The sequence below is a fragment of the Oncorhynchus tshawytscha genome, linkage group LG01 (genome assembly GCF_018296145.1).
Source record: "Oncorhynchus tshawytscha isolate Ot180627B linkage group LG01, Otsh_v2.0, whole genome shotgun sequence".
NCBI classification, from domain to species: domain Eukaryota; kingdom Metazoa; phylum Chordata; class Actinopteri; order Salmoniformes; family Salmonidae; genus Oncorhynchus; species Oncorhynchus tshawytscha.
This window is the reverse complement of record NC_056429.1, coordinates 72,856,664-72,873,927: the sequence shown is the minus strand read 5'-3', so window position 1 is coordinate 72,873,927 and position 17,264 is coordinate 72,856,664. Positions and strand designations below refer to the sequence as shown.

The window sequence follows — 17,264 nt, the reverse complement described above, 5'->3', positions numbered from 1 at the left end:
CACGTTCTGACTATATCCAACCATTAATGGAACCAGCGTAACACCATAACCAGATCAAGGGAGAAAGAATTGCAACTTGATCAGTTACTTTCCAAAACTCTCCCTTTATAAACACAACCCGACCCCACCCTAAAAACACCAACCCTGTCTAGATTTTTGTGTGTGTGTGTGAGAGACCATTTGATTCACTGGGTTAAAGAGGAGAGAGGGGAGGAGGCCACAAAGGCCCTGTCTCAGTCTGGGAGTGAGGTTACCTGCATCAATCTCTCTGGCAGGGGTCTGATTTCACAACACATACAGACAGACGAACTAAGGATTTAGGATAGTCATACTGCAGTTCCTCTGACTGTTCCCCAGGAAATGACATATAGAGAGCTGTTGACTAAATGTCAACAAAATGTAAAGTCAGAAGTTCATACAAACTGGTCTTTCTTCTTGTGACCCACCATGTAAGAAATACAACTATTTCTAGCCATGATCCAGTCTTGATCTGTGACTCAAAAGGAGTCAGCTGCAACCTACCACCAGTGATCCCTTCCCACTGTTACAAAACTATGTTACTAACCTGCTGATTTTGCTGCACTCATTAGGTCTAGGAGTCTTATGCCTAGCAAACGATGTATAAAGTTGGTTGGTTAACTTACATGGTCTGTAACCTGATTTGATGTGTGCATAAATGTGGGATGTAAGCATGTGTTGAAGGTATTGAAAATATGTTTACAGGAGACAGCCATCTTACCTTAGGTCCAGGGCTGGCTGCTTCTTGACCTCTTGGTCAGCCAGTACAAACAGTTTATTATTTGTTCAGATGGTAACGAAACATAAATATATATTTATATATAAATAAAATACACTGGCATGCCCAAAATAAAGAGAAAAAACAACGAAATTATCATGGCCACCAAACAAAACCAGCAACCTCACGGCTATGCCCGCTGGGACACTGAATGAAGATCACCACCTGTGTGTCAATAAAGGCCTGGCTCAGCGGCTAGACCCAGTTGCTGCTGCCACCTGGGGATGGAGTGTGTAAGTGCATCATGGTAGTGTGTTTGTCCCCCCCCCATATCATAACACCACCATTAGGGAAAAACTGGGTAAAATCCCTTATACAATGAGCTTTTACAGTACAAAGATACTTTTTTGAAATATTGACCATCTGAAAAGGTTTTCTGAATGCGTAAATATGAGACGAAAGTGAACCATTGACCCCTGAAATGTAAAATACCTGAGGAGTATGAGGTGACATTTTGTGAAAGGTAGACAGAGAAGTTTAGAAATGTCACACTGGCTTCCCAGTGAGCTGACTTCTGGCCACAACCTTTGATCTGTACCCTCTTTAATGTCACCTCTAGTTCATTTTCTCTGAAGCAAACTCTTCGTAGGCGTCAGACAACAACATTGACGAATACGCTGATACGGTGTGCGAGTTCATTAGAACGTGCGTTGAAGATGTCGTTCCCATAGCAACGATTAAAACATTCCCTAACCAGAAACCGTGGATTGATGGCAGCATTCGTGTGAAACTGAAGGCACGAACCACTGCTTTTAATCAGGGCAAGGTGTCTGGTAACATGACTGAATACAAACAGTGCAGCTATTCCCTCCGCAAGGCTATCAAACAAGCTAAGCGCCAGTACAGAGACAAAGTAGAATCTCAATTCAACGGCTCAGACACAAGAGGTATGTGGCAGGGTCTACAGTCAATCACGGACTACAGGAAGAAACCCAGCCCAGTCACGGACCAGGATGTCTTGCTCCCAGGCAGACTAAATAACTTTTTTGCCCGCTTTGAGGACAATACAGTGCCACTGACACGGCCTGCAACGGAATCATGCGGTCTCTCCTTCACTGCAGCCGAAGTGAGTAAGACATTTAAACGTGTTAACCCTCGCAAGGCTGCAGGCCCAGACGGCATCCCCAGCCGCGCCCTCAGAGCATGCGCAGACCAGCTGGCCGGTGTGTTTACGGACATATTCAACCAATCCCTATACCAGTCTGCTGTTCCCACATGCTTCAAGAGGGCCACCATTGTTCCTGTTCCCAAGAAAGCTAAGGTAACTGAGCTAAACGACTACCGCCCGTAGCACTCACATCCGTCATCATGAAGTGCTTTGAGAGACTAGTCAAGGACCATATCACCTCCACCCTACCTGACACCCTTGACCCACTCCAATTTGCTTACCGCCCAAATAGGTCCACAGACGATGCAATCTCAACCACACTGCACACTGCCCTAACCCATCTGGACAAGAGGAATACCTATGTGAGAATGCTGTTCATCGACTACAGCTCGGCATTCAACACCATAGTACCCTCCAAGCTCGTCATCAAGCTCGAGACCCTGGGTCTCGACCCCGCCCTGTGCAACTGGGTACTGGACTTCCTGACGGGCCGCCCCCAGGTGGTGAGGGTAGGCAACAACATCTCCTCCCCGCTGATCCTCAACACTGGGGCCCCACAAGGGTGCGTTCTGAGCCCCCTCCTGTACTCCCTGTTCACCCACGACTGCGCGGCCACGCACGCCTCCAACTCAATCATCAAGTTTGCGGACGACACAACAGTGGTAGGCTTGATTACCAACAACGACGAGACGGCCTACAGGGAGGAGGTGAGGGCCCTCGGAGTGTGGTGTCAGGAAAATAACCTCACACTCAACGTCAACAAAACTAAGGAGATGATTGTGGACTTCAGGAAACAGCAGAGGGAACACCCCCATCCACATCGATGGAACAGTAGTGGAGAGGGTAGCAAGTTTTAAGTTCCTCGGCATACACATCACAGACAAACTGAATTGGTCCACTCACACAGACAGCATCGTGAGGAAGGCGCAGCAGCGCCTCTTCAACCTCAGGAGGCTGAAGAAATTCGGCTTGTCACCAAAAGCACTCACAAACTTCTACAGATGCACAATCGAGAGCATCCTGGCGGGCTGTATCACCGCCTGGTATGGCAACTGCACCGCCCTCAACCGTAAGGCTCTCCAGAGGGTAGTGAGGTCTGCACAACGCATCACCGGGGGCAAACTACCTGCCCTCCAGGACACCTACACCACCCGATGCTACAGGAAGGCCATAAAGATCATCAAGGACATCAACCACCGAGCCACTGCCTGTTCACCCCGCTGTCATCCAGAAGGCGAGGTCAGTACAGGTGCATCAAAGCTGGGACCGAGAGACTGAAAAACAGCTTCTATCTCAAGGCCATCAGACTGTTAAACAGCCACCACTAACATTGAGTGGCTACTGCCAACACACTGTCAATGACACTGACTCTACTCCAGCCACTTTAATCATGGGAATTGATGGGAAATGATGTAAATATATCACTAGCCACTTTAAACAATGCTACCTTATATAATGTTACTTACCCTACATTGTTCATCTCATATGCATACGTTGATACTGTACTCTATATCATCGACTGCATCCTTATGTAATACATGTATCACTAGCCACTTTAACTATGCCACTTGGTTTACATACTTATCTCATATGTATATACTGTACTCGATATCATCTACTGTATCTTGCCTATGCTGCTCTGTACCATCACTCATTCATATATCCTTATGTACATATTCTTTATCCCCTTACACTGTGTATAAGACTAGTTTTTTTTGGAATTGTTAGTTAGATTACTTGCTCGTTATTATTGCATTGTCGGAACTAGAAGCACAAGCATTTCGCTACACTCGCATTAACATCTGCTAACCATGTGTATGTGACAAATAAAATTTGATTTGATTTGATTTGACCCACATTCATAGGGAGTAAGAGGCACATAATGTGAACGAGAACAAATTCAATACACAGAGACATTGTTTTGTTTTATCACCTTCAGGGAACATACAATCATTTGTCTTTGAGTTATGTTTTGGAATGTGGAAGGAAAGAAGATCTTCCTTCCCATCACATCCATTATTATTCCGTGTGTGTGTGTGTGCACGCAGTGGAGGGTAAACATAGTTTACCCATTTTTTTGCAGAAAACTGCATTGCAGTATAGTGAGCGTTTAGTATTTCCACCACCACCACCACCAATGTTCTTACCACTACAACATTGTTTGTGTGATGGGAGTGGTGTGAAGCTGCCGGGGACAAAAACTGACTAGCAACAATACATCACCAGGAGGAACACACACCAAAACAATGCACAGACGTCAGATGTGTTGAAACCATTCAAAGAACATACAATGCCCCCTGGTGGTTGTCATTCTATTACATCTTTCTAAATTCTACTTCCAGTAACAGACTTTTACACATAAGAATATTTTGAATAAATTGCTCTCCAATAAGCATTTTCCATATCTTTCATTGCAATAAGCATTTCAATATCAATGTTAACCAAAATATACTGTACACATTTTATTTTACATACAAAACATCTCTAAAATACAGGACAAAAAAAAATAAGACAAAATGTTAAAATGGACTCCTTTAATTCTGCACAGGACAGCCATACAGTACATTTTCAATAGAAAAAGTATATGCTTTGGGCTCATGTGTCAAGTTAGGCTCTCATCCAGAAATGCATACATACACCATCACACCTGGTGCCCAAACATTGAGGGACAGAATCATAACTCCTCACACAGTTTTACAACAACCCCAGAACAGAAAACATCACTTCTAGAACATCCATAATTCTACAACAGAACTCCAGTAGTATTCTCATGTTGTTTTAGTCTAGAATCACAACCATTCTATCTGTGGTCAAAAGGCAGGATGAGACCTAGGGCTCCAGTTCCTTTGATGTTAGTTGTGACAATCAGCTTATGGTTTGGCTTTGCATTTACTTCACTTTCAATAAACAAACAACTCAATGCTAAACAATCCCACCCTGGATAGATGTAACATAGACCACACGACTGACTGACTACCATGGTCTCACAACTCCTGGGATCAAACAAGCTTGCTACTGGAAGAGGCCTCAAGAGACTGAGGTTTCTCATAAGGAGATGCATGCAATACCACTGTCGTATTCATTGGGGACTAAACGGAAGCAAACTGGCCAAAATGGGGAGGTACTATCTGAACATGTCCAATAAGAATCCGTTACTTTGTTAGTGTTTCCTAATGAATACAACCCATGTCTCAACACAGTGGCAGCCAGTCTTGTCAGTTACATAGATTAGTAGGATGAGGAAATACAAAATTATCAATTACTTTATTGATCAGCTGTCAGGGAGAAGAGGAGGAACATGTTATAGTCATTCTGTTGACTCATCAAAAACATATCTTCTTCAAGGTCCTCATCCCTCCCCTCTAAATATCATTGTTTATTTATTTTAAATATATATTTTTTTATGAATTCACTTGAACATAAATAACACCATTATTGCTAATTAGAATGATCTGATATAAGGTACTACTCACACATACTGGCATCAATGTTGTGTTACTAATTTGGGTAGGGCTATGAACGAGTAAACCAATGCAGACTAAAACAAAACATTTAAATTATCATGAGCAATTGAGGCAGCTACAAAAATGAAAAATGTATACCGTAAGCAAAGAAGCACTTCTCAATGAAATGAACACAATTTTGAACAAAATAGTTATTAATAGTTTCACAATTAGAACGCATCATAATAACCCGAGAATCAAACTAACATTTCAAACCAATGAAATTAACATTTTATTTTCAGGTAGAAACAGTGAGGTCACTTAAAAACATTAGAACTAATTAAGTGAACGCTAAGTCCCAAATGCCACCCTATTCCCTACATAGGGCACTACTTTTGACCAGAGCCCAATGTGTCCTGTTCAAAAGTAGTGCACTATATAGGGAATAGGGTGCCCTTTGGGATTCAGCCACACAATGCCAATCTATTTATGGCCATGAGAGAGAAAACAACTACTATAGACCCAAATGAAACTGGTTTTTAGTGCATATGTACAGGATTTGTAAGAAGTGTGTCCGATTACACAACTCATTCTTTCATTCGTCTGAACCATTAGTTGTTTGGGATTTTTGGTCAGCTGCGGCTTCTGAAGGAACCTCCTGGAGAAACAAGACAGGAATTCTTCAGTTCATTTCAACATACAAAAATAGAACAATGTTTGGCGGTATTCTGCAAACTAATGAGCTCTTTATGAACAGTATTTTAGGCGTATGTGTCACGTTATAGCTGTACTGCTTATGAATGCATTATGTAACATATACCCTTTTCATACATAGGACGTCACTACAGTAACGCAGCAATTGATAACAGAAATTGATAACCTTTCAGACAATTTTTTAAAGTGCCGCATCAGAAGTGTCTGTACTTTTTCAGCCAGTAGAATTCTGCTCGGTATCGTTTCCCTGACAACAATAAACATTGCTGATTGATGGGTTGTTGTGTTGTTTTTCTGCTGTTTCTTTATAGCAAGGTAGATAGATGTGTTTTCTTTAGACTAAATGTATTGGTAAGCCATTGTATTTAACAAAATTCAAAGTACTTTTTTTAGGAGGGAGGAGTCTGTGTGAAGGCAGGCTGCGCGCAGGCAGCTCGAGGTCATTTGATTGACCAAGTGATGGACGTTAGTCCCGCTATAGAAGCAGCCGTTAGAGACAAGTTAATTGCCTGTTCAGTGGCGCTTCTTAACTATCTCCAGAGAAGGTTTTGTGGCCGCATTTAAAAATTCATTGCGCACCTTTTCAGACAAACAAACATGCCGTAGCCGAGGCACTTTCAAGGCGCCACATTCCATTTGTCTGAAAGGGGCAATAGTGAAACTTTGACGGTTGTACGACAAGTACATTTCTTTCTTATCACAGTTGGTTTGGGCTGATTATTAAACATAACTTAAAGTTTCATGCAAATCTCCCATTAACAACTAACTCAATCCACCAGCAATTGTAAGGTGCTTTCTTCCAGACCTAATGTAAATCCATGAATATCACCATTTAAAACCAACTCATGTCTACCAATAAATCAATTCTACCTTTTTGAGGACTCCCTGAAGTTCCTTAATGGTGTTGCCCAGGTTGTTGAGTGTCCTGCTGAGCTGGTCGTGGTAGACAGTCTTCTCTTCCACCGTAGCTCTGAAGTTGTTCTCCGTCTGGCCCAGAGTTCCCTTCACCTCTTCCAGATCTTTAGACAGGGCTCGGTTAGCTGATACCAGCTGGAGGATTTGCTTGGTGTCCTCGGCTGGAACACAACAACGCACACATACAGGTTTAGACACTCAGGAATACATTCGATTAAATTAGACTTTTTTCCGGTTGAAGTTCATTCACCAATTGCAGGTATTATAAATACATAGGATATTTTTTTCCTCCCACAAGGGGCAATTCTAATGCCATCAGGTCGTAGAATTAAGATAACATTGCGTCAAAGCCGTCTGAGCTTAAAAGACCTTTGAAGACCTAAAAAAGCCAGTCTGAGTTTAACAATGATCAGAAAAGATAAGTAGTGGCTCCCTTGGAGTGAGGCACAGAATGATGCCACGGATAGTAAGTAGAGGGAGCTCGTAGTGGCCTGAGTAAATCTGTTGAGGTGACTTGTCTCTTACCCATCTTGGAGTCCTGCACCATGAGTTTCTGCTCAATCTCCTCCCTGGCCTTCTCACTCTTGTCCAGTTTCTGCATGATGCTGCCCACGTCCACCATGGCTCCATTATACACTATTAGACTGCTGCCGCCTCCAGACTCACTAGCCTCCACTGGCGCTGCCTGGCCACGAGACACAAGCATGGGCAGCAAGGCACGGTTACCTGAGGAGGGAGGAGAGAGGTGGTGATCGAGGAGGAAAGGCAGAGGGAGGGAGAGAGAGAGAGAGTGTCAGACTCAAAAATAAACCACACTATGTCAGTTCTAACTAGGATGTTGGATATTCACAGAAAGCATTGGTGAAGGAATGGATCATTCCAATCCACCTTAGTGAAGCTTTAAAAAATGCTTTGAGACAAGTCAAAAAGAGAAAATGAATAACCCATTCCAGTGCCAGGTCTCCTTCCCTCACCTAGCAGGTTGTCTAGCAGGGGTTCACTGAAGGAAGGAGCAGACTCATCTTTAGCTGCGTCCGTCAGTTTACGGTAGTAACACGACTCTCTCACCACCGGCTTGTTCAACAACTTCTTTACCTGCAAATTAATCAACATTATGAAAAAAACAAATGAACAATCACATATATTGTGATGAATATAAAAATAGCAGGGCAGGCGTGTGTAACCTTGAGCTCAAGCCCCAGTGTGTGTGTGTGTATATACCTAGGCTCTGGACAGATGTAACCCCAGAGTGTGTGTGTGTGTATACACCTGGGCTCTAGACAGATGTAACCCCAGTGTGTGTGTGTATATACCTAGGCTCTAGACAGATGTAACCCCAGTGTGTGTGTGTGTATATACCTAGGCTCTAGACAGATGTAACCCCAGTGTGTGTGTGTATATATACCTAGGCTCTAGACAGATGTAACCCCAATGTGTGTGTGTATATACCTAGGCTCTAGACAGATGTAACCCCAGTGTGTGTGTGTGTATATACCTAGGCTCTAGACAGATGTAACCCCAATGTGTGTGTGTATATACCTAGGCTCTAGACAGATGTAACCCCAGTGTGTGTGTGTGTATATACCTAGGCTCTAGACAGATGTAACCCCAGTGTGTGTGTGTGTATATACCTAGGCTCTAGACAGATGTAACCCCAGTGTGTGTGTGTATATACCTAGGCTCTAGACAGATGTAACCCCAGTGTGTGTGTGTGTATATACCTAGGCTCTAGACAGATGTAACCCCAGTGTGTGTGTGTATATATACCTAGGCTCTAGACAGATGTAACCCCAATGTGTGTGTGTATATACCTAGGCTCTAGACAGATGTAACCCCAGTGTGTGTGTGTGTATATACCTAGGCTCTAGACAGATGTAACCCCAGTGTGTGTGTGTGTATATACCTAGGCTCTAGACAGATGTAACCCCAGTGTGTGTGTATATACCTAGGCTCTAGACAGATGTAACCCCAGTGTGTGTGTGTGTATATACCTAGGCTCTAGACAGATGTAACCCCAGTGTGTGTGTGTATATATACCTAGGCTCTAGACAGATGTAACCCCAATGTGTGTGTGTATATACCTAGGCTCTAGACAGATGTAACCCCAGTGTGTGTGTGTGTATATACCTAGGCTCTAGACAGATGTAACCCCAATGTGTGTGTGTATATACCTAGGCTCTAGACAGATGTAACCCCAGTGTGTGTGTGTGTATATACCTAGGCTCTGGACAGATGTAACCCCAGAGTGTGTGTGTGTGTATACACCTGGGCTCTAGACAGATGTAACCCCAATGTGTGTGTGTATATACCTAGGCTCTAGACAGATGTAACCCCAGTGTGTGTGTGTATATACCTGGGCTCTAGACAGATGTAACCCCAGTGTGTGTGTGTATATACCTGGGCTCTAGACAGATGTAACCAGTGTGTGTGTGTGTGTATATACCTGGGCTCTAGACAGATGTAACCCCAGTGTGTGTGTGTGTGTGTGTGTGTGTATATACCTAGGCTCTAGACAGATGTAACCCCAGTGCGTGTGTGTATATACCTGGGCTCTAGACAGATGTAACCCCAGTGTGTGTGTATATATACCTGGGCTCTAGACAGATGTAACCCCAGTGTGTGTGTGTATATACCTGGGCTCTAGACAGATGTAACCCCAGTATGTGTGTGTATATACCTGGGCTCTAGACAGATGTAACCCCAGTATGTGTGTGTGTGTGTGTGTGTGTGTATAAACCTGGGCTCTAGACAGATGTAACCCCAGTGTGTGTGTGTATATACCTGGGCTCTAGACAGATTTAACCCCAGTGTGTGTGTGTGTGTGTATATACCTGGGCTCTAGACAGATGTAACCCCAGTGTGTGTGTGTGTATATACCTGGGCTCTAGACAGATGTAACCCCAGTGTGTGTGTGTGTATATACCTGGGCTCTAGACAGATGTAACCCCAGTGTGTGTGTGTGTGTGTGTATATACCTGGGCTCTAGACAGATGTAACCCCAGTGTGTGTATACCTGGGCTCTAGACAGATGTAACCCCAGTGTGTGTGTGTGTGTATATACCTGGGCTCTAGACAGATGTAACCCCAGTGTGTGTGTGTGTGTATATACCTGGGCTCTAGACAGATGTAACCCCAGTGTGTGTGTGTGTGTGTATACCTGGGCTCTAGACAGATGTAACCCCAGTGTGTGTGTGTGTATATACCTGGGCTCTAGACAGATGTAACCCCAGTGTGTGTGTGTGTGTATACCTGGGCTCTAGACAGATGTAACCCCAGTGTGTGTGTGTGTGTGTGTATATATACCTGGGCTCTAGACAGATGTAACCCCAGTGTGTACATGATGTCCTCCAGGTCTTTCTCCAGCAGGTAGCCACAGTGGCTCTGGTCAAAGTAGACAAAGGCCATAAGCAGGTCCTTGTTGTAGGTCACCATCTGCTTCTTCTCCTTGTCTTTAGAGGACCGCTCTTTGGACTTCCTGTCATCTCTGCTGCTGCGGTCATCTCTCCTGTCCCTGCCGTTAGAGTCCTCATCGTCTTTATCTGAGAAAGAATCGCCAGAAGTCCGTCAGTCAGATTTGTACTGGTGAAATTGTGTGAAACGTACAGGGAATAATTTCTTAACACTTCTAGGGTTTGTTATAGTGATCCTCTTGAGCATGCTTTTTAGTCCAGAACTAGTGCTAATTTGTGTCCTGGACACAGGCCCATAATGAATCAGGACAGGGGCATTGCATTGTATGTACCATCTTCGTCATCGTCATCAGCATCTTCGGCCTCCAGAGGGTCGTACTCCTCAGCATTAGTGTTGCTGCTCTCATCCTCCTCCTCCTTCTCTTCCGCATCTATAGAATCCTCCTTCAGCACTTTCTCCTCCTCCTTCTCACCCTCCTCCTGGGTTTGGAAAATACATAGCACAGGCACAACTTAGAACTAGCAGGCTGTTTGAAAAACCAAGCACTTCCTTTACATCATGGAGCAAACTTTGTATGTTCAGTGCCTTCACCACCCATTGACTTTTTCCACAATTTGTTGTGTTACAGCCTGATTAAAAATGGTGTCCCTGGTCTACAAAAAATACCCCATATTGTCAAAGTGGAATTATGTTTTTCAAAATAGAAAAATACAAATGTCTTGAGCTCAAATGTCGAGTCCATACATATTCAAATCCTTTGTTGTGGCACGCCTAAATAAGTTCAGGAGTTCAAATGTGCTAAACAAACCACATAATAAGTTGCATGGACTCACTCTGTGTGCAATTATAGTGTTTAACATGATTTTATTAATAACTACCCCATCTCTGTAACCCACATTTTAAATTATCTTTAAGGTCTCTCAGTCGAGCAGTGAATTTCAAACACAGATTCAATCAAAGACCAGGGAGGTTTTCCAATGCCTCGCAAATAAGGGCACCTTATTGGTCATACAATTTTTAAAAAAGCAGACATCGAATATCTCTTTGAGCAGGGTGAAGTTATTAATTACACTTTGGATGGTGTATCAATACAGCCAGTCACTACAAAGATACAGGCATCTTTCCTAACTCAGTTGCCGGAAGGAAGGAAACATCTCAGGGATTTCACCATGAGGCCATTGGTGACTTTAAAACAGCTGCAGAGTTTAATGGCTGTGATAGGAGAAAACTGAGGATGGATCAAGTGAAAAAAAGGAAGCCTGTACAGAAACTGTGGCAAAGCAATTTATTTTTTTGTCCTGAATACAAATCTTATGGTTGGGGTAAATCTAATACAACACATTACCGAGTACCACGCCCCATATTTTCAAGCATAGTGGTGGCTGCATCATGTTATGGGTATGCTTGTAATCATTAAGGACTGGGGAGTTTCTCATGATACAAAAGAACCAGAATGGAGCAAAGCACAAGGAAAATCCTAGAGGAAAACCTGGTTCAGTCTGCTTCCCACCAGACACTGGGATATTAACAAGGACAAATCTACACTGGATTTGCTTACCAAGAAGACTGTGAATGTGCCCGTGTGGCTGAGTTACAGTTTTGACTTAAATCTGCTTGAAAATCTATGGCAAGACCTGAAAATGGTTGTCTAACAATGAATAATGGGAAAATGTTGCACAATCCAGGTGTGGAAAGCTCTTAAGAGACTTACCCAGAAAGACACAGCTGTAATCAAACATTTCTAAAAACATGTTTTCACTTTGTCATTATGGGGTATTGTGTGTAGATGGGTGAGGAAAAATTTAATGAATTCAGGCTGTAACAATAAAATGGGGAATAAGTCAAGGAAGGGGTATGAATACCTTCTGAAAGCACTGTAAATACAATTCACTCAAGAGCCATGAACCTCCCACCTACTTTTTCTCAATATAAATACAATTCACTCTCGAGAGCTATGAACCACCTACCTTCTTCTCCGGTTCCTCCTCTTTTGCCTTCTTTGTCACCGGCTCTCCATTCTCCTCTTCTTTCACTTTCTTCACATCTGATTTCTTCTCTGCCTCCTTCTTTTCTGCCTCCTTCTTGGCTTTATCCTTCTTGTCTTTCTTGTCATCCTTGCAAGGCACAGAGGCCAGGGCCTTGAAAATCCTGTAGCCAAAGTCTCTCTGTAGCATCTCGTTAAACAGCTCCGCAAACAGAGAAACCTGGAGAGAAGAGGAGACAGAGACACGATACCTTTTGATGCAAATCTTATTAAGGACGTCACTGGGCTACCTTCTGGCAGACGGAGACAGTACAGGTGCATCAGTACCAAGACCAAGACTAAAAAACAGCTTTGATTACCATGCCATCAGTTGAACAGCCATCCCTAGCCATATATCAGGTGATGCACACACACAAACCTAATACTCAAATTAGAGGTCGACCGAGAATGTTTTCATAACAATCAGAAATCGGATTTATTTTTAATTTTTTTACACCTTAATTTAACTCGGCAAGTCAGTTAAGAAAACATTCTTATTTTCAATGATGGCCTAGGAACAGTGGGTTAACTGCCTTGTTCAGGGGCAGAACGACAGATTTTTACCTTGTCAGCTCGGGATTTGTTTTTGCAACCTTCCGGTTACCAGTCCATCCACCTGCCTTACAATCACTAGTTAACTACACATGGTTGATGATATTACTAATTTATCTAGCGTGTCCTGCGTTGCATATAATCGATGCGGTGCCTGTTAATTTCTCATCGAATCACAGCCTACTTCGCCAAACGGGTGATGATTTAGCACTGTTGTTGCACCAAACCTAACCATAAACATCAATGCCTTTCTTTAAAATCAATACACAAGTATATATTTTTAAACCTGCATATTTAGTTAATATTGCCTGCTAACATGAATTTCTTATAATTAGGGAAATTGTGTCACTTCTCTTGCGTTCCGTGCAAGCAGTCAGGGTATATGCAGCCGTTTGGGCTGCCTGGCTCGTTGCGAACTGTGTGAAGTCCATTTATTCCTAACAAAGACCGTAATTAATTTGCCAGAATTGTACATAATTATGCCATAACATTGAAGGTTGTACAATGTAACAGTAATATTTAGACTTAGGTATGCAACCCGTTTGATAAAATACGGAACTGTTCCGTATTTCACTGAAAGAATAAAAGTTTTGTTTTTGAAATGATATTTTCCAGATTTGACCATATTAAAGACCCAAGGCTCGTATTTCTGTGTGTTATTATGTTATAATTAAGTCTATGATTTGATATTTGATAGAGCAGTCTGACTAAGCGATGGTAGGCAGCAGCAGGCTCGTAAGCATTCATTCAAACAGCACTTACATGCGTTTGCCAGCAGCTCTTCGCAATGCTTCAAGCATTGAGCTGTTTATGACTTCAAGCCTAACAACTCCCGAGATTAGGCTGGTGTAACCGATGTGAAATGGTTAGCTAGTTAGCTAGCGCGCTAATAGCGTTTCAATCGGTGACGTCACTCGCTCTGAGACTTGGAGTAGTTGTTCCCCTTGCTCTGCCAGGGCTGCGGCTTTTGTGGAGCGATGGGTAACAATGCTTCGAGGGTGGCTGTTGTCGATGTGTTCCTGGTTCGAGCCCGGGTAGGGGCGAGGAGAGGGACAGAAGCTATACTGTTACACTGGCAATACTAAAGTGCCTATAAGAACATCCAATAGTCAAAGGTAAAGGAAATACAAATGGTAGAGAGAGAAATAGTCCTATAATTCCTATAATAACTACACCCTAAAACTTCAAAAATCAAATCAAATCAAAAATCAAATCAAAATCAGGTACTACTTCCGGCGCCGACAGAGATGGCCGCCTCGCTTCGCGTTCCTAGGAAACTATGCAGTTTTTTGTTTTTGTGTTATTTCTTACACTAGTACCCCAGGTCATCTTAGGTTTCTTTACATACAGCCGACAAGAACTACTGAATATAAGATCAGCGTCAACTCACCATCAGTACGACCAAGAATATGTTTTTCGCGATGCGGATCCTGAGTTCTGCCTTACAACCAGTGTAACCGAGTGGATCACATGCAGCGACCAAAAAAAAAACGACTCAGAAAAAGAGGGAAACGAAGCGGTCTTCTGGTCAGACTCCGGAGACGGGCACATCGTGCACCACTCCCCAGCATTCTTCTTGCCAATGTCCAGTCTCTTGACAACAAGGTTGATGAAATCCGAGCAAGGGTAGCATTCCAGAGGGACATCAGAGACTGTAACGTTCTCTGCTTCACAGAAACATGGCTCACTGGAGAGACGCAATCCGAAGCGGTGCAGCCAGCGGGTTTCTCCACGCATCGCGCCGACAGAAACAAACATCTCTCTGGTAAGAAGACGGGCGGGGGCGTATGCCTTATGGCCAACGTGACATGGTGTGATGAAGGAAACATACAGGAACTCAAATCCTTCTGTTCACCTGATTTAGAATTCCTCACAATCAAATGTAGACCGCATTATCTACCAAGAGAATTCTCTTCGATTATAATCACAGCCGTATATATCCCCCAAGCAGACACATCGATGGCTCTGAACGAACTTTATTTAACTCTCTGCAAACTGGAAACGATTTATCCGGAGGCTGCATTCATTGTAGCTGGGGATTTTAACAAGGCTAATCTGAAAACAAGACTCCTAAATTTTATCAGCATATTGATTGCGCAACCAGGGGTGGAAAGACCCTGGATCATTGTTACTCTAACTTCCGCGACGCATATAAGGCCCTGCCCCGCCCCCTTTCGGAAAAGCTGACCACGACTCCATTTTGTTGATCCCTGCCTACAGACAGAAACTAAAACAAGAAGCTCCCACGCTGAGGTCTGTCCAACGCTGGTCCGACCAAGCTGACTCCACACTCCAAGACTGCTTCCATCACGTGGACTGGGAGATGTTTCGTATTGCGTCAGACAACAACATTGACGAATACGCTGATACGGTGTGCGAGTTCATTAGAACGTGCGTTGAAGATGTCGTTCCCATAGCAACGATTAAAACATTCCCTAACCAGAAACCGTGGATTGATGGCAGCATTCGTGTGAAACTGAAGGCACGAACCACTGCTTTTAATCAGGGCAAGGTGTCTGGTAACATGACTGAATACAAACAGTGCAGCTATTCCCTCCGCAAGGCTATCAAACAAGCTAAGCGCCAGTACAGAGACAAAGTAGAATCTCAATTCAACGGCTCAGACACAAGAGGTATGTGGCAGGGTCTACAGTCAATCACGGACTACAGGAAGAAACCCAGCCCAGTCACGGACCAGGATGTCTTGCTCCCATGCAGACTAAATAACTTTTTGCCCGCTTTGAGGACAATACAGTGCCACTGACACGGCCTGCAACGGAATCATGCGGTCTCTCCTTCACTGCAGCCGAAGTGAGTAAGACATTTAAACGTGTTAACCTCGCAAGGCTGCAGGCCCAGACGGCATCCCCAGCCGCGCCCTCAGAGCATGCGCAGACCAGCTGGCCGGTGTGTTTACGGACATATTCAACCAATCCCTATACCAGTCTGCTGTTCCCACATGCTTCAAGAGGGCCACCATTGTTCCTGTTCCCAAGAAAGCTAAGGTAACTGAGCTAAACGACTACCGCCCGTAGCACTCACATCCGTCATCATGAAGTGCTTTGAGAGACTAGTCAAGGACCATATCACCTCCACCCTACCTGACACCCTTGACCCACTCCAATTTGCTTACCGCCCAAATAGGTCCACAGACGATGCAATCTCAACCACACTGCCCTAACCCATCTGGACAAGAGGAATACCTATGTGAGAATGCTGTTCATCGACTACAGCTCGGCATTCAACACCATAGTACCCTCCAAGCTCGTCATCAAGCTCGAGACCCTGGGTCTCGACCCCGCCCTGTGCAACTGGGTACTGGACTTCCTGACGGGCCGCCCCCAGGTGGTGAGGGTAGGCAACAACATCTCCTCCCCGCTGATCCTCAACACTGGGGCCCCACAAGGGTGCGTTCTGAGCCCCCTCCTGTACTCCCTGTTCACCCACGACTGCGTGGCCATGCACGCTCCAACTCAATCATCAAGTTTGCGGACGACACAACAGTGGTAGGCTTGATTACCAACAACGACGAGACGGCCTACAGGGAGGAGGTGAGGGCCCTCGGAGTGTGGTGTCAGGAAAATAACCTCACACTCAACGTCAACAAAACTAAGGAGATGATTGTGGACTTCAGGAAACAGCAGAGGGAACACCCCCCCCCATCCACATCGATGGAACAGTAGTGGAGAGGGTAGCAAGTTTTAAGTTCCTCGGCATACACATCACAGACAAACTGAATTGGTCCACTCACACAGACAGCATTCAAGTTCAAGAAATTCAAGTACCAGGTACTTACCTGGGAATATTGAAGACTCATGTTAAAAGGAACCACCAGCTTTCATATGTTCTCATGTTCTGAGCAAGGAACTTAACTTATTGGATATAGGGGGCGCTCTTTTAATTTATGGATAAAAAAACGTTCCCGTTTTAAACAAGATATTTTGCCACGAAAAGATGCTCGACTATGCATATAATTGACAGCTTTGGAAAAAAAACACTGACGTTTCCAAAACCGCAAAGATATTGTCTGTGAGTGCCACAGAACTAATGCTACAGGCGAAACCAAGATGAAATTTCATACAGGAAGTGTCCCAGATTTTGAATGCTCTGTGTTCCAATGTCTCCTTATATGGCTGTGTATGGGTCACGAATGAGCTTAGACTTTCTGTCGTTTCCCCAAGGTGCCGACAGCATTGTGACATATTTGTAGGCAAATCATTGGAAGATTGACCTTAAGAGACTACATCTACCAGGTGGCCGCTTGGTGTCCTCCGTTGCAATTATTGCGTAATCTCCAGCTGC

General features: G+C 44.0%; 1 protein-coding gene across 4 annotated transcripts in view; it reads right to left on the bottom strand.

Annotated features, from left to right (window-relative positions):
- Window positions 1-4,423: 4,423 nt before the first annotated feature.
- Window positions 4,424-17,264, bottom strand: part of ccar1 (cell division cycle and apoptosis regulator 1) — a 36,118-nt gene continuing 23,277 nt past the window's right edge. For all 4 annotated transcript variants that reach the window (XM_024429526.2, XM_042325304.1, XM_024429536.2 and 1 more), the window contains 7 exons: window positions 12,355-12,591; window positions 10,719-10,866; window positions 10,280-10,515; window positions 7,951-8,071; window positions 7,502-7,702; window positions 6,932-7,137; window positions 4,424-6,005 (listed from right to left, as the gene is read on the bottom strand). In XM_024429526.2, the coding sequence (XP_024285294.1) occupies window positions 5,943-6,005; window positions 6,932-7,137; window positions 7,502-7,702; window positions 7,951-8,071; window positions 10,280-10,515; window positions 10,719-10,866; window positions 12,355-12,591 (1,212 nt within the window). In that variant the 3' untranslated portion in view covers window positions 4,424-5,942. The remainder of the gene's footprint in view (window positions 6,006-6,931; window positions 7,138-7,501; window positions 7,703-7,950; window positions 8,072-10,279; window positions 10,516-10,718; window positions 10,867-12,354; window positions 12,592-17,264) is intronic.